A 15998-nucleotide genomic window follows, 5' to 3' on the forward strand; every position below is an offset into this window, starting at 1 on the left:
ACATATGACATGAGAATCTGAAAACCCTGAGGGCAAGAAGGGAGCATAAGAGCCTATTAGTTGTGCATGTCCTGCCCATGACTTTATTAAATATTGTACTCTTTGATTCTGGCAGAGTTTGCCATTGTTTTGTTTCTCCTTCCTTCCTTCCCTCCCATCTATCTATGAAAGTGGATAGGAAAAATTTGAAATACAGCCCCAAATAGCCCAGGATTAGATTGAAGTTGCTACCTTCAAATGGCAGCTGCCCTGGTGACTTCAGCCGTTTTCCCCTGCTGTTAAAGAGCCAGAAATAAGCAGACAGTTCTCTGGCATCCGACTTAAAGTGCTTACAGCCTGACCTTCACCTGTACACAAGTGTTGCTTCTACTATGTCCTATCAAGCCGGCTGAAAGGAATTACTGGAGTTGCCAGGTAACCAAACCTAGCCCTCTTGACATATGAGCCAGTTATTAACCTGAACATTTGAGTAGTCTGGCTCCTCAGTTAAATAACAAGTAAAAGGTACTTATCATTTACAGTGATGTGGCATTAGCTTTACCTGTATATCAGACATAGGCTCTATCTTCAATGTCAGAAAAGAGCAGAGTTTTAGTAGGAAGACAGTCAAACAGGACAGATGGTGATACGGTTTAATCAGCTTTGCTGAAGGCTAAAAGGAGCTGCGTGAGATGGACAATTGGGGTAAGACACAAAATGCTTTACAAATTTAAAGTTGTATGTTTCTACCTTTAACTTTTTGAGTTTCTTTTTAGAATGGATTAGGTACACATTTATAAATAGATTGCTAGCTGCTTTGCTTGTCGCGGCATAAATCCAATTATTAAATACTGTATGGCTGAAGTGTCTGCATATTTCAGATACAGAACTGATAAAGTTGTGAAGTAACTGAGTGGGTTTTAGTGGCTCTACAGCTGGAATCAGAAGAGTTTTTAATGTACAGCAGAATGTGAAGTTGTTTCAGATATTCATGGAAAATTTCAATTTAAAAATATTCTATCATCTCTCTTAAAACAATCCTGCTGTACTGGTAAATAAGGAAGTTGCATGCTATCTGTTTGTCTTAGACAGTCATGCCACCTCATTTACATGGTGCTATTACCATACAGTATAAGTCAAAAGATACACTATTGTAGTGAATATGTCAAGATTTGCAAGTGACTTTTCATTTTCAATTGGTTTTCCCTCCCTGACAGATCTAGGTCAGTCTGGCCTGAATTGTATGTATATCTGTTTATGGTATAAAGCACCAATTCCCTTTAAATATTTTTGTATTATTTCTAGGTATTACCGTTCTCCAAGTATATGTCACTCGACTTAAGAAACTCAAACACTGTCAGGATTTCAAATTAAGGAGAAGTGCTGCATCATCTCTCAACTAGCTGCCCAAGGACATTTCTACTGATTCAGTCGTCATTATTTATTTAGGGTGCCTTATCAAGAAGCAGCCTGCCTATAAACATGATTTGCCTGGTTCTGCACTGTGGTTTCCTGCTTCATGCCATTGAAACATCCATAACCGTTTATTATATAACCTTAGCTCTCGCCAGTTCACAGGGACATTTCCCAAGTCTTGAAAATGTGGGTGCTTTTAAGAACATTTCCACTGTGCCAACCCAAGCTACCTGTGGACTGCCAGAAAGGAGTACTTTTTGTCAAAGTTCAGCTGTTGTTGAAAGTATTAACTTCTGTATTCGGCAATTTTGCATTCAGAAATGTCCGTATAGATCATCTCCTGCTTCCTATGCTGCCATTCTCTCAGAAGGCCTGGGCGATGTTATCCAGCAAGATCAAAATGACGTGACTCCTGGATCTTTTAGCAACACAAGTATTATTTTTCATGGTGAAAAGGATTCTTTTTCCACTCCTCGTCCTCGGAAGCTTGCTATTTCATTTACTTTAACTGTATGGTTGAAACCTGAGAAAGAAGGTGTAATGTAAGTAGCTGGCAGATGGTTACTCAACCAGTAAAATCAAACATGATAATGGACAGAATTTCTTTTTGGGGGTGGGTGGTCACACAAAGCAAATGGCACTCTAATGTTATAACTCTGATTTTATGTAAACTTAGAAATACTTCTTGACTGTTTCACTTTAGGCAACATTTGTGGATTACCTATTGGATTGCACGACATGCCTGCTATTCTTTCTCTTGCTAATTATCAAACTTCATTTGTGAATTACTGTTATCATTTCTATTTTAAATAGGTATGGTGTTGAATAAAAGAGAACTAGTTAGACAATAGGTAGCCATGGAAGCTCATTTGTAGTAGCTTAATCCAGATGACGCTTCAGTCAAAATTACTTTTTGGTGATTTGAGCAGCTGATTACATTTCCTAGAAGTATTTGGGGACCATGGTCTCCCCCCCTCTTCCATGCTGTTTATGGCTGCTGCATTCACTGTGGCAGGTGGAAATGGCTATTGTAGTGGATGGGAACTTTTTCTATGAGCAGATAGGGAATAGATATAATTTGGCTATGGAAATCCTTGGCCTACCAAAATAGTAGCCAGCTAAATGGAATATAGATTTGAGATCAATATTCTCAGTTGTGTACAATAACCACCTTGGACTAATTATTTTGAGCTTTTGCTTTCTGCATTATTTAGTGTTGTTACAATCTAGTGTTGTTATAATTTAAGAATATGGTGTTCTTTATCATCCATTTATTCATTACATAAAATAGGCACTGTCACATCTATTTCCTGTTGAGAAGTTTGATCAGTAATCACCATCTTGTGTCCTGTTTTGGAATGTGGATATGAAGGAACATTGTGTGCAACATGGACTGGGTGGAATGGGCAGGCAGCTTTATGGTGACTAAGTCCAGAAGTTGATCTCTAGTAATATGGGACATGATAAAATCAGATTTGGGATGTCTCATGCATTTTGGTGTCAGAGCAGTAATAAGGTAAAGGTAAAGGTTCCCCCGCACATGCGTGCTAGTCATTTCCGACTCTAGGGGCCGGTGCTCATCTCCGTTTCATAGCCGAAGAGCCAGCGTTTGTCCGAAGACGTCTCCGTGGTCATGTGGCCGGCATGACTAGACACCAAAGGTGCACGGAACGCTGTTACCTTCCCACCGTAGTGGTCCCTATTTTTCTACTTGCATTTTTACGTGCTTTCGAACTGCTAGGTGGGCAGAAGCTGGGACGAGTAACAGCAGTACGAGCAGTAATAGATTAACATAATTATCTTTGTATGGGTTGCTTCCTTCTAGAGAACTAGAAATAGCATTATACTTACTATCCATTGTCTGACAGTATAGATGAGGTAATGTTTTAACTGTTGCTCTGTGCTCATGGACAGTAGAAAGATTAGATACTCACTTTGTCTCACCCACAGAGGCCTATGTGTTTCAGTTTGCATGCTTATATTCCTCCTACCTGTGTGCATTTTACAAGGAAGGACAGTTTTTAATTAAAGCCAGCTTTTAGAGTGAATATCCAGAGATAGATTAAGGAAAAAAACTTAGCTTATTTCTCCATTGATTCATAAATCCTTTTTTTGATTAAGTAGTTGTTGGTTCTTTATAGCTCCTTAGAGCATCAAACATTCAAAAAGTGATGCAGAAAGAACGTTTTTGAAGTTTAATATTAATTCTCTGTGGAGGCCATTGACAAACATGAGTTTCACTCAGTGTTTGACCACAAGGACTACTTCAGTTCTCTTATGTGGTGAGTGTATCTTCTGTAAAATGCAACTGGGACTAAAGCAAACGCTCTGGGCCTTTTCCTTGTAGAAAGGAAAGATTTGTCAAATATGACAAAATGGAAGTAATGATTGTCTCCAAAATTAGATTAGCTTAGATTAGATTTATTGAATTTATATGCCGCCCTTCTCCCTAAGGACTCAGGGCGGCTCACAACAAAAAATTTAAGAAACATGGAATACAAACTTTAAAAAAGAATTAAACAGTAAATGTAATAGATACATGACAATTTAACTCAATAAAAGCCAAATTTAAAAAACATAGTCAGTCCAGACCTGCTTGTTGGACTAACCAAGTCTTCAGGTCACGGCGGAAAGACCGAAGGTCAGGGGCCATCCACAGCTCCGGAGGCAGTTCATTCCAGAGGGTCGGCGTGCCCACAGAGAAGGCTCTCCCCCTGGGGGTTGCCAGACAGCATTGCCTGGCCGATGGCACCCTGAGGAGGCCGACTCTGTGGGAGCGAACCGGGTGATGGGAGGTTGATAATGGCAGCAGGTGGTCTCGCAAGTACTCCAGGCCTAAGCCATGTAGGGCTTTAAAGGTTATTACCAGCACCTTGAATCGTACCCGGAGGGTAACCGAAAGCCAATGCAGCTCATGGAGGAGTGGTGTAACATGGGAGTATCTCAATACTCCCATAAGCACCCGCATGGCTGCATTTTGCACCAGCTGAAGCCTCCGGGTACACTTCAAGGACAGCTCCATGTAAAGAGCATTGCAGTAATCCAGGCGAGAAGTGACAAGGACATGGGTAACCATGCATAGGCCATCTTGGTCCAGAAAGGGGCGCAACTGGCACACTAGACGAACCTGTGAAAAGGCCCCCCTGGTCACGGCCATTAGATGATCTTCCAAATTAAGCCGTGAATCCAGGAGGACACGCAAGTTGCGTGCCCTTTCTGAGGGGGGCAGTGCCTCCTCCCCATCAAAAGAGATGGAACTTGTTGAACCATACGAGATGCCGGTCGTCATATTTCCTCATTCCTATTTCAATGCCTTCACCACTAGACTAAACTAGTTGTCTGTGTTTACAGGATAATTGTTTGTCACCATGGAAAACAGGTATAGATTGGAATATAACATTTCACTCTTTATTAGCTCAGTATTTGACCTTGATTTGCTTCAAAAGAGCCTTGACATTGCTGAAGCAATGCACTCTTGATAGCAATATTCACAAGACTTTTCTCCATTTTGTATAGTGCATGTTTGGAAGCTATCTCTCACATGCCACTTATCTAGTCAATACCATATATGTAATTCATAAGAGAATCCTTACACTCCTTACATTATGATGTTCTTCTGTCTTTGTTACTAGAGAGAAGGTTTAATAATAATCCCAGGCATGGCTGACCTATTGTGAGAAATAGTATCAGTCTCAGAGATGTTTTTAGGCAACCCTTTCTACTTGAGTTAGTGTTCCTTATTAGCAAACACAGTATAGCAAATGAAGAAAATATTTTTTCTTTTCTGAGTCAACAATCACCCTAATTTTCAGAAGGGTTGCCCAGTTCTGCTCTATCATTATTGCCATTTAATGTTCACTTTTTTATATAAAGTTGTTTAATAATTTCATATCTTTTCATGTATTTTTTGGTCTACAAGTGACTGAAAAGCATAAACATGCTATTTTGTTACCCTCTTGTTGATCGTAAACCAAGTAAATTCTATAATGATCTGTGTAGAAGTGCCCTATAAATGGGGGGAGGGAGGATGTGTGAATGGAAGACTGCAGCAGAAATGAGAGTGAAGAATCTGTGCAGATGATCCTGGGGTCCACATTGAGTGGACACCTAATGTGTTTTGAGTCTTCAGAGCCATGGCTATGCTTAAATGATTTAATTGAGTGCAAACTGAATTGTGTATGAATGTTTTTAACGTCTTTAGGTATAAAAGACTCTAATAAGGTGTTTTTTAAATTATTTGCTGATTGTTGAAGAGTTATACGACAAGAGGTATTTTATCCTGTAGCTAGTTAGTGAGAGGGAGACATTGGTAATAAATTCTGTAACATCCAGCTTGAATGGCCCCATTTCTTAATATTTCTTAACATAACCATGATTTCTCAACCTAATCAAGTTATATAATAGGGGATACAACTGGAAAACAAATTCTATGTATAGCCTTTGAACAAATGGAGAGGTGTGGATCCAATAGATAAATAACAACATTTAATATTTTAATTTGAAACTTGTATTTAAGTAAAAGGTTGAATTTTCATAAATTGGCACTACATTAGTACAGAGGTTAAGGCTACTTAAGTTACATTATGTTAACTATTAGTTGCCATCCTATATTCAAAGTTTATTATCAAATTTCAGGTATGCATGACAAGTTTGATAGCTAAAATAGTGTCCTCTGTCAGGAAATGCTTTTTATTGCTATTGTAAATTTTATTGTTTTTATTTGTAATTAATAATGTGAACAGCAGTAATACTTGTTTCAAATATCTCTTTAAGAGAGTTTGTGTTTTGGGGAGATGTGTATTTACCAAGTCCCTTACTTACCATATAATTCAATGATTCAACAACCCAATGATTAGCAAAGAGACTAAATTTAATAAATAGAAAGCATTTCCTAGGCAGTTGTTAATTTTCTACATCTTTCATATGGAACACTTATTTACATTTTTGATGTATTGATGTTCTGATCTTAAAGCAATATAGAAACAGAGAAATGAATGATGTATTTAAAGTAATTACATAAAAGATGGGGATAGTCCTGCTGGCCCTTAGAGAGGCAGTAGTGTGCTCTCTTCTCAAGGACCCATTACTTGATCAAGCAGTCTGGCAATTCTCATCTAGTCTTCAAACTTCTCATTTTGGGGAAGGTTGTGGACAATGTGGTAGTCAAACTGCACCTTCAGAGGGCTATGGATTAACAAATTATATGGATCCTTTTCAGTTAGGTTTCAGACTCGGACATGTGATCAGGATGGTACTGATTTGGTGAAAGTGGGATGAGGGTGCATCCACCTTTATTCTTCTTGACCTCTCAATAGCTTTTAATACTACCAATCATAGTATCCTTTTGGACTGACTCTGGAAGTTAGGCTAGGTGGAGCTATGTTGTGCTGCTTCTCTTCCTTCCGTTAGGGTTGGTTCCAATCAGTGTTGATGGGGAAAAGATTTAGATCATAGCCTCTAAATTTGGGGTGACACAGGGCTTGATTTATGCTCTTGTGACCTTAAATCTGGACTACCTTAATGCGCTGTATGAGGGTCTGTCCTTGAAGAGTATTCAACAGCTTCAACTGATGCAGAATGCAGCAGCAGGGGTAGTAAATGGCATATGTGACAACATACTATATGAGTTGCATTGGTTACCATGTGCTTCTGAATGAAATTCAAGGTGATGGTTGCCGTATTTCAAGCCTTTCCATGACTTGGGACCTGAGAACTTAAGGATCCATCTTGTCCCTTAAATTGTTTCTACCTGTCTGATCCAGTCCAGCAGGACTGGCATGCTCCAGGTCCTGCAGGCTAAGAAATGTTGGCCAAAGGGTCAGAAGACAATTTTTTTCTATGATAGTGCTAGAACATTGCCCCATGCTGGTCTTTTGTAAGGCCCCAAAGACCTAGTTTTGTGTCCAGACTTGTAGCCCCACATGTGTAAAGGCATCCATCTCCTGGTTGTGTTAGTTACTGATGTATATCTCTTGGCTATGTATTTTAATGTTTGTGAATGTCATGTCATTGTTTTTATTTTTAAGATTGTTCCATACCCAGAGTAATTTGCTGAGATGGGAGAAGGGGAAGAATGAAAGGACGGATGGACGGAAGGAAGGAAGGAAGGAAGGAAGGAAGGAAGGAAGGAAGGAAGGAAGGAAGGAAGGAAGGAAGGAAGAAAAAATAATTCAGTGGTCCATGAAAAGCATTTGATTTATGTAGGGTCCTGCTATGTGTATAGACAAAGCTTTCATGAAAATAATTGCACTATTGAAGGGCTTCTCCTTGTTCTAGTGAAGCCTCCACTACCATTGCCTTCTGTCATAAGTGTTCCACAAGTGTTAAGAATTAAAATGGAATTATGGATGGCCAGAGTGAAAGAATCAATCAGTGCAGTTTCTGCCTTCATCAACATAAAAATGACTGGGCTTGGATAGGACAGAGACATTCTAGTAGACCTAGTTATTAATTTTAGAATTTCTAACTATAAAATATGCATGGATATATTCATATAATTGGCAGATGCCAAGCTGGATTTGAATGAGAATTAATGCTTAGTACAGTAATTGAACAGGATGGATATTTTTTATTTTTATTTTTTAAGAAAAGCAAACTAGGATAATAATGCATGTCTTAATATGGCTAGGAAGATCTTCCCTTCCTATCATACTTTGATACGAAGTCATATTTTTCTTAAAAGGTTTACAGTCATTGTATAGTTATGTTTTGTCAAGATTGACATACTTTCACCAGATGGGAAATTAGTTATAAATCACATATTTGTGAAAACTTTATGGATTTTAAAGTATTATACATCAGGGTCACATCCTTTGTTAAAGGTAGGACACTTGTTGGGGTCCACATATGGAGATATTTGTTTTTAGATAAGCAAAATTAATAAACTTTGGATTATCCAATTATTGTTTATCCAGGAACTGAATAAATCCAGTTCCTAAATATTTTCCTTCTTGGCTGTGCCTTGACAAATATTTGATATTGAAAAACCAACATGTTTACAAGCAGGCAGAATCAGCAGTATGTTAAGAAATGCATTTTTAGCAACATTGCAGATTGCATAGTTCACTTAAAATTCTGTTGACAAATAATTGATGGGATCAGAATCATTACTGAAAGAGAATAATGGTCAAACTTCATTTATCTTGTCTGATTAAAAGTGAGTTAGTGACAAGCCAGTCTGTGGGCAAGAATCGTGACTATTTTTTAACTGAAAAGAGTAGCATAGGACTGCAGTGGGAAAACAAGTAGTTCTCTCTGAAATGGTATGCCCTATAACCTTGAACTAATGCAAAAATAATTTTAGAAAAGTTGGAACATTTTATTGTGTGCTGACATGGCATTGCAATATAATGGAATTATATTACATTGCATTTATTTGCTGATAGAACAACACTCAGTTGCAAAGATTCTCCCCTGTTTTGTTTATTCCTACAAGGGAGAATATCTTCCATGGAAGATTGGCTCAGTGTCTGGAAGAGAACCTGAGGGCACTTAAACTTATACACTGCTTCACAGTGGTTTACAGCCCTCTCTAAGCAGTTTATAGAGTCTGCATATTGCCCAGATATTATGCTTCTGCTGTCTGAATGATTAGCATTAGCTTTTTTTTTTAGCACATGTGATATGTGATATCCTGAAACATCTAGATCCTGTTTATATGGGGATGTTCATTATTATTTTTTTTGGTACCTCAGCCTTATATTTATAAAGATCTGTGTTGAAAAATAGCGTCTTATTAGTTTTGACCCATTGAAACTATTTTTGTCTTTTGTTTATTGGTGCCCACCCCTTGCAAATCCAGGTTATTTATATAAATTTGATGAGGAGAAAGAGTCCCAAATAGAGGGCTTAAAAGACTCCGGTAGAAACCTTCCATGCTAACTTATTTGACTTTAATTCTATTAAAACTTAATTCCTGTTTTATAAATACCTGGTTACTCACACCCACATCACTACCTGCCCCCCCACCCCCCATTTCTCTAGTGATCCCACTGCTCTTCCAGAAGTTCACCCTTGGTGTTGTTTTCTTTATTGTTTCCAAAGGTGTATGGTGGAGAAAATTGTTCATGGGCAGACTGTGTTCAAGCTTACAATTTCTGAGAAAGAGACAGTGTTTTATTATCGCACTATAAATGGGCTGCAGCTACCGATAAAAGTAATGACACTGGGGAGAATTCTGGTGAAGAAATGGAATCATCTTAGCGTGCAGGTGAGTAAAATAAATAAATAACCTTTAGCATAAGTATTAAACTCTTGTGTTATATGAGAGGGGCACCTCTGAACAAATGTTAAAATGGTAGAATTTAACTTAAAATATTATGATAAAGTGGGGAACAAAGGATGATACATTTCTTTATTTCAAACTGCACTCCTAACAGGGGTTTAACAATGACCAGTGTTCATTCCTGCATATAATATCCATCACGGGATTGTAAAGCAAGCAAGCATAGCAGTAAAATAGGTATTGAAATATTTCACAAGATACTTACCTGTGCTGAACATAGCATTTGCCTTATAAAAAAAGGTTCTAGGTTGAATGAAAAGATATAAAGTTTCTGGATTAAATACCTAACAAGTATGAGATCAGTACTATCATGTGTAATAGAACTGATTTGCTAATCCACCACTCAAAGATGCTATATGCATTTACAGCATATACCTAAATTTCAGTACTTTTCAGATTCCATATGTCACTTCTTAGGGGGGGGGAAGGCTTGTGTACAGAATGTTGTGCATCCTAGGCAGCTTTTAGGTGTTCAAAATAATGAAACTGTTCCACTGGCCGAAGGACACAGCTACATATAACTCATAATCAATCATTAGTGTCATACTCAGTGAGTTAGTATCTCCTTTGGGGCTGACATAATAGCACATAAAATTGAAAGCTGACCTCTGTACTGGTACTATGAGCAAATGCCATGAAGTAGTAGTATTCAGCAGCTCCACTGTGAACCTAGAGGGTCTAAAATTAGCATAAGGGTTTAGATCTAAAGGTTCTACAGAATGTATTAACTAGACCTGAGGTAAAAGCTGAAGTAAGAGAGGATAGGTAGAACATACTGTGCAAGGAATATGGAATTATAATGATACAGAAGGGCCATGTAGTGCTTCAGTCTGTCTTCCAAAAAGATGCTTCAGAACAAATGTTGCACCCATATGTATCTCTTTAAAGCAGCTTTATCAATTCAGCTGTTTTAAAGAGTTGCAGAAAAGTTCCTATGTTCTCCAAAGAACTTATTTGGAGTCTAAAAATCTAAAGTGTTACATAGTCCTACTGTACAGTATTAGAAGTGGCTATCATGTAAAATTAGATTATTTTGCCATTTTCCTAATGTTTGTTTATATATTTCCTTCTATAAATGAAGGAATCTTGAACTTTGAAGAGTCTTAAGAGATGTACGTTGTCATTTGCACTTCTACCAAAACTAGAGTGAAATGGGTCATCTATAGAACTGCCATTTGGGAATCTTTTACTACATATTCAGTATCACTAATTATTTAATAATATCCATATTAGCTCAATCAGATTTGCATAACTTTGCCATGCTTTGGCAGTACACACATTAAAAGCCTTAGAAAGGGAGTTGAAATGCAAAATGTAAAGGGTAACTGGATTTGAATTACTCCTTTGGGAGCAAAATGCTCTTAGAATGCCTATTGAAATCAGTATTATCATTTCAATACATGTCAGATGTGAGCCTTTTTTTAGTTTAGCCAATATTTCTTTATAAATCTTTAAATCTTCCAGTTATTTCAAGAAAAGGGTAAAGTACTTATGATTTAATGAGACCACTTTACATCATAGCTGTTTGACTATCAAGAGAAAACTTGTCCTTTCCAATTTGTAAAATCTTCTTTTTCCTGCTTCTCTGGAATGTTTTGGAGAGTCTATATTTTATGCTTAATGACAAGTGCATGACAATTTCAAGTATACAGAACAAAACATTTACTTCTTCATTACAAGTGTGCATAGAAAAGCAAAAACTACAGTCTCAGGCTCATAGCCTGCCATCAAGGATTTCTGTATTACTGCATTTTTATCAAAGACTCCTCAGCAAACTTTGTGGCATTGTGATAGGAAGATCTGTCCTTCCATAGATTGTGAACTATTTTAAAAATAGAAAGCCAAGAGTAACTATAAATGAACAGGATTCTCAATGGAGAAAAGTAAGAAGCTAAAGAATCTGTGTTAGAATCAGTGTTTTTAATTTGTTTTAAAATATTTTGATAATCAATGAAATAGTCAAGTCTGGAGATAGTATAAAATATTCATGGTGGGAAGAATTAAAAATAACTGCTCAACAACGTAATTTATTTCTGATTATATATTCATAGTGTGTCTCTTCTCTTCTCTTCTCCCCTCCCCTCCTCCCTCCCTTCCCCTCCCTCCCCTCCCCCTCCCCTCCTCTCAAGGCCCCACATAATCAGACACAATTTTAGTACTGTTGTTATGATAGCTATTAAGTGAATCACCATGATCATTAATTGAACCACCTACTTGTAAGTATGAACCCATCTTATCCAATGGGCATTTTGGGGCATTTTCCAACAAAAACATTGCCAAACGTGATCATGTGACCACAGGACAGCAGTTGTAAAGCATGTGAAATGTGAAAACGTGACCACAGGGATGGTGCTGCAGTTATAACTTTGAGGACAGGTCATAAGTAAATTTTTGTAAGTCCATCACAACTTTGAACAGTTGTTAAGTGACATAAGACAAGGACTACATGTTTGCTATTCATTTGCTTAATGGATGCAGGTGGCTGACAAATAGCAAAAGAATTAAAATATAAGTGATACAGAACACAAAAGTTAGAACAATCGTTTTAAAAGGTCAGTAAAAATAAACACATTTTCACTCTTTTTAAATTAGGTAAGCAGGGGCCTTACTTCAACTACAGTGGCAGTTTATTCTATTTTATAAGCCTGTACCATGAAGAAAGCTAAATTTGTTGTTGATGTCAAAGCTAGCCTAGTAGGACCAATAAAAAACAGACCACTAATAAACAGAATATGTTGGGTAGACAGTAAGAAAATAGGTAGTTCTTTAAATAGCTTAGATCTAAGCCATGTGTTTCACTTATTTGGAATTTATATGCCATTTTTAAAATTAGTTTTCTCACCCACTTTATTCTACACTAGAAACAGATTAATGGATAGCACTAAGGCCACATTTCAACCCAGAATATGATCTAAATCAAGAAGTAAATAGCAGCATTTGATTCAATCTTGCAGAGAAGCTAATTACTAATACTTGTTACTTATTATTCCTATTAAACTTGATGTGCATTCCCTGGAATATAATCTGTAAACCACAGATAGAATTTTAGGAATAGGATCAGTGATCTGTATATATTAGCTGTATATCTATCTTATCTAATTTATCAAAAAAGATTGGTGTTGTGGAGAAAATTTTGGGCTACAAATTAAGAGAGTGGGTTCTAGGCCAGCCTTAGGCATGAAAGCTAACTGGGTGACTTTCATCCAGTCACTGTCTCTCTTTACCCAACTCAGCTAAGAGAGTTGCTGTTGTGGGGAAAATAGATAGCAGGATGTTCATCATCTTGAGTTAAATATGTAAAAAGGCAGGATAAAAATGTTATAATAATAAATAACATCACAAAAATAATTTAAAAAGCAACAACAGTAAAATAGCTTGCTTCACTGTATGACCTAGAGTTACATGCAACACTTTTCAGAGCAACTCTCTATAAACTCAAAATAACTTCATACTCTATATTCATAAATGAAGCCTAAACACAAATCATATAGAGAAAAAAATGTAAAGTAGATTAATGGACAGAGGTGGTTGAAGGGTAGAAATTTATCTGGAGTGACAATAACACTAAGTAGGTGCTGGGCAATTTCTATAGTATCCTGTAATAGTGTTAGAAGTGTGTGGATAGGTGGAAGATTGAGGAATGCTCTAAAAACAGAAAAGCCAAGGTCAAGAAGTCAAAGCTATTTTGCATTAGGTATCTATAGGTATTATGTAGGCCTAAAATCACAAAATAATTTTAAAGAGAAGTGGTAGAAAAATATTTAAATGCAGTTCTTTAGGGATATATATGTATACAAGATTTGCATCCTTCACCAATTAGTATGCAAACTTTTATTTTGAAAACCAAAGTAACTAAATACTGCAGGCTTTACATAGCCCAGTATTAAATCTTGCAACAGATTAAAGTCACTGAATCGTATATTAGCTCAAATGGATGAACTTATACTGTAGGTCTTATCCTGATGATGTGCTGTACCTAACAGCCTGCCACCTGATCACATCTCCTACAAATAGTTTTACCAAAATGTTAGTAATTGGCTCTTAAGTCACAATTTCAGGAATATTTGATTCCTATTCCCAGAAACTTTATCCCTGGAGAACTCATGACAATGTTAGACCTTTCAACATTGGCCAGTAGCCAGTAGCATGGGCCAGGATTGGCCACTGTAAGATACCCTCTCTCTTTTTGACATTGGGTTCAATAATCAAGAGGCTTGCATTTTTAGTCACCTTTTCCCCCTCAATTCTTTTTCCCAGAGGTCAGTGGACTAATTTAAGACATTCATATGGCAGGCCTGATTGGGTAGAATTAATTTAACCCTCTAGAAAACTGGAGTCTGTTTGAGGCTAAATTGAATTCCATTAGGGATTAATAAGGTTCTTATTAATAGCACACATTGTTTTGTTATTTTTGAAATATTCCTCTGCATTGAACAGGTCTTTGCAAGTTGCTCATAAAGAACCACTTAGATTAACTGAAATAGCTGAGGCACTTTCAGGGTCATATTTTGGTTATGTTTTTTTCCTGATCTCTCTCTGAGTGTGGTTAAATTTATGAATTCTTCGACATCATGTTAATTGCTTCAGATTGCTCAATGAAGTCACATCATTGTTTTCCTCTTTCCTTTTAATTTATGTCGTTCTTTGAGGGATTCAGGTTGAACTAGTGGCCCTGTGTACAAAAGAAAAGAAAAGAAAGTCTTGGATTGAAGGAACACCATTTCCCATCGAGAAGGGATTAGCATTGTAGGAGATAGTGAGGCGGAAAAGTAAAGGAGGGCGAAGAGAAAAGCTAAAATATCTTTTAGACAAATGCTGGAAGCATATGTAATAAGACTGCTGAATTGGAGTGACGTGTTTTCAAGGATAAGAAAGATATTATTGGAATAAGAGAGACAACCAAGAAAATGAAAGGGGATTTAAAATGCCAAGATAGAGAAAGAGTTTTAGTGCGGGAAGGGAACCAATATAAAGCTGGAAGAATTGTAGTAATATTGGTGAAAGATGATACTGAATTTGCAGCAGTTACTAAAAAAAGTGAAATTCTCTTGTAAACAGTTTGACTGATTCAGCCGAGTTTTTGTAGATGTTGAGGGCAATACAAATTAGTTGGGTTATTTTGAATGTTGCTGTTTAGCCAAAGAAATAGTCAAGGACTTTGATCACTGGTGGGATAAAGAGAGGATTTGAAGAGGAAAGGGATTAACCAGTGAATATGTGAAATATTGAGCTTTTTTTTTAAAAAAAGAACCTACCAAATGTCTGCATGTGATTTGTTTGTTACCATTTCTAAAACAAATACCCATGTTCCCCAAAACAGCATGAACTGAAGATTACTATGTGAACTGTATTTACCCATCAGAATTTGTATATTGATATGGTGAACAGGTAGGATCAAGCAGCCATGTAAGCATTAGATTTGAAACATATGTGGGAGTATGTAATAGACAGCCAAAATGGTTCAAAAGTTATTGATTTTATTTTAAAGCAAAGCTAACTTTGAAAGATAAAGCTAAAATGCACTGGGGATTTTGCTTGCAATCCTGTGATGAATGGGAAATCCACTCCACACAAGTGGAAAATATACAGCCTATGAAATGTGCCAAGAAGCTGCAATTAAAATTCATCCCAGTTAAGTCAAAAAAAGGGAAAAGCCGATATGGGCCCGAGGCAAAAGAAAGAAAGGGAAAGAGATAACTTGCTCTTCCCAACCCTATTCTTCTACCTTTCCCCCTTACTCTTCTTTACCAATCCTCTTTTATCCTCTCTGGATCCTCTGTTTTATGACAGTTCTGTCACTCTGATCCCCTGATGAGGTTTCTTTTTCTGTCTTAACGCCTCTGCCCTAGCTTTGCAGAGAGGTGGGCAAATCCTCAGAGGGAAAGGTTAGGAGACACATCTCTATTTTCCTCTTTCCCTCTCAACTTTTTCTGAGTCTCTCTCTCCCCCTTCCCCCCCACCTCCCTCCCCCCCCACATAGCTTTGAGACTAAGGAATTGCTAGATAACCACCTGGTTGTATTTCTGTCTTGCCAATTCTTTCCATGCAGTCAAATAATAAAAGGATACAAAAATGAGGTGAATAGATCAGTTGGGTGCTTTTCCTCTCAGATAATCACTAAGATATTTGCAAAGAATGCCAATGGGCAGGGATGTCCATAGGGTGTGGTTAGGAAGTCAAGAAATCTAAAAATGTCCCATGGATTCTTCTCAGACTGAATGTATTTTGAGTGGTAAATATATGAAAGAAAGACTGCTTTTAACACTTGGCTCCAGCAACATATTTGCCTTTCTCCACCTAGTTTCTAAATATGTTCATA

The 15998-nt window shown here is 37.2% G+C and overlaps 1 protein-coding gene across 1 annotated transcript in view; it reads left to right on the forward strand.

The window, feature by feature from the left end:
- Window positions 1-1461: 1461 nt before the first annotated feature.
- USH2A (usherin) overlaps window positions 1462-15998 on the forward strand; it is a gene marked incomplete at both ends in the record, with an annotated part of 493855 nt that continues 479318 nt past the window's right edge. Inside the window, 2 exons of the mRNA XM_081312822.1 lie at window positions 1462-1937; window positions 9439-9604. Coding sequence (XP_081168948.1) covers window positions 1462-1937; window positions 9439-9604 — 642 coding nt within the window. The remainder of the gene's footprint in view (window positions 1938-9438; window positions 9605-15998) is intronic.

Source organism: Vipera berus (genome assembly GCF_964194415.1).
Source record: "Vipera berus genome assembly, chromosome: 1".
NCBI lineage: Eukaryota > Metazoa > Chordata > Lepidosauria > Squamata > Viperidae > Vipera > Vipera berus.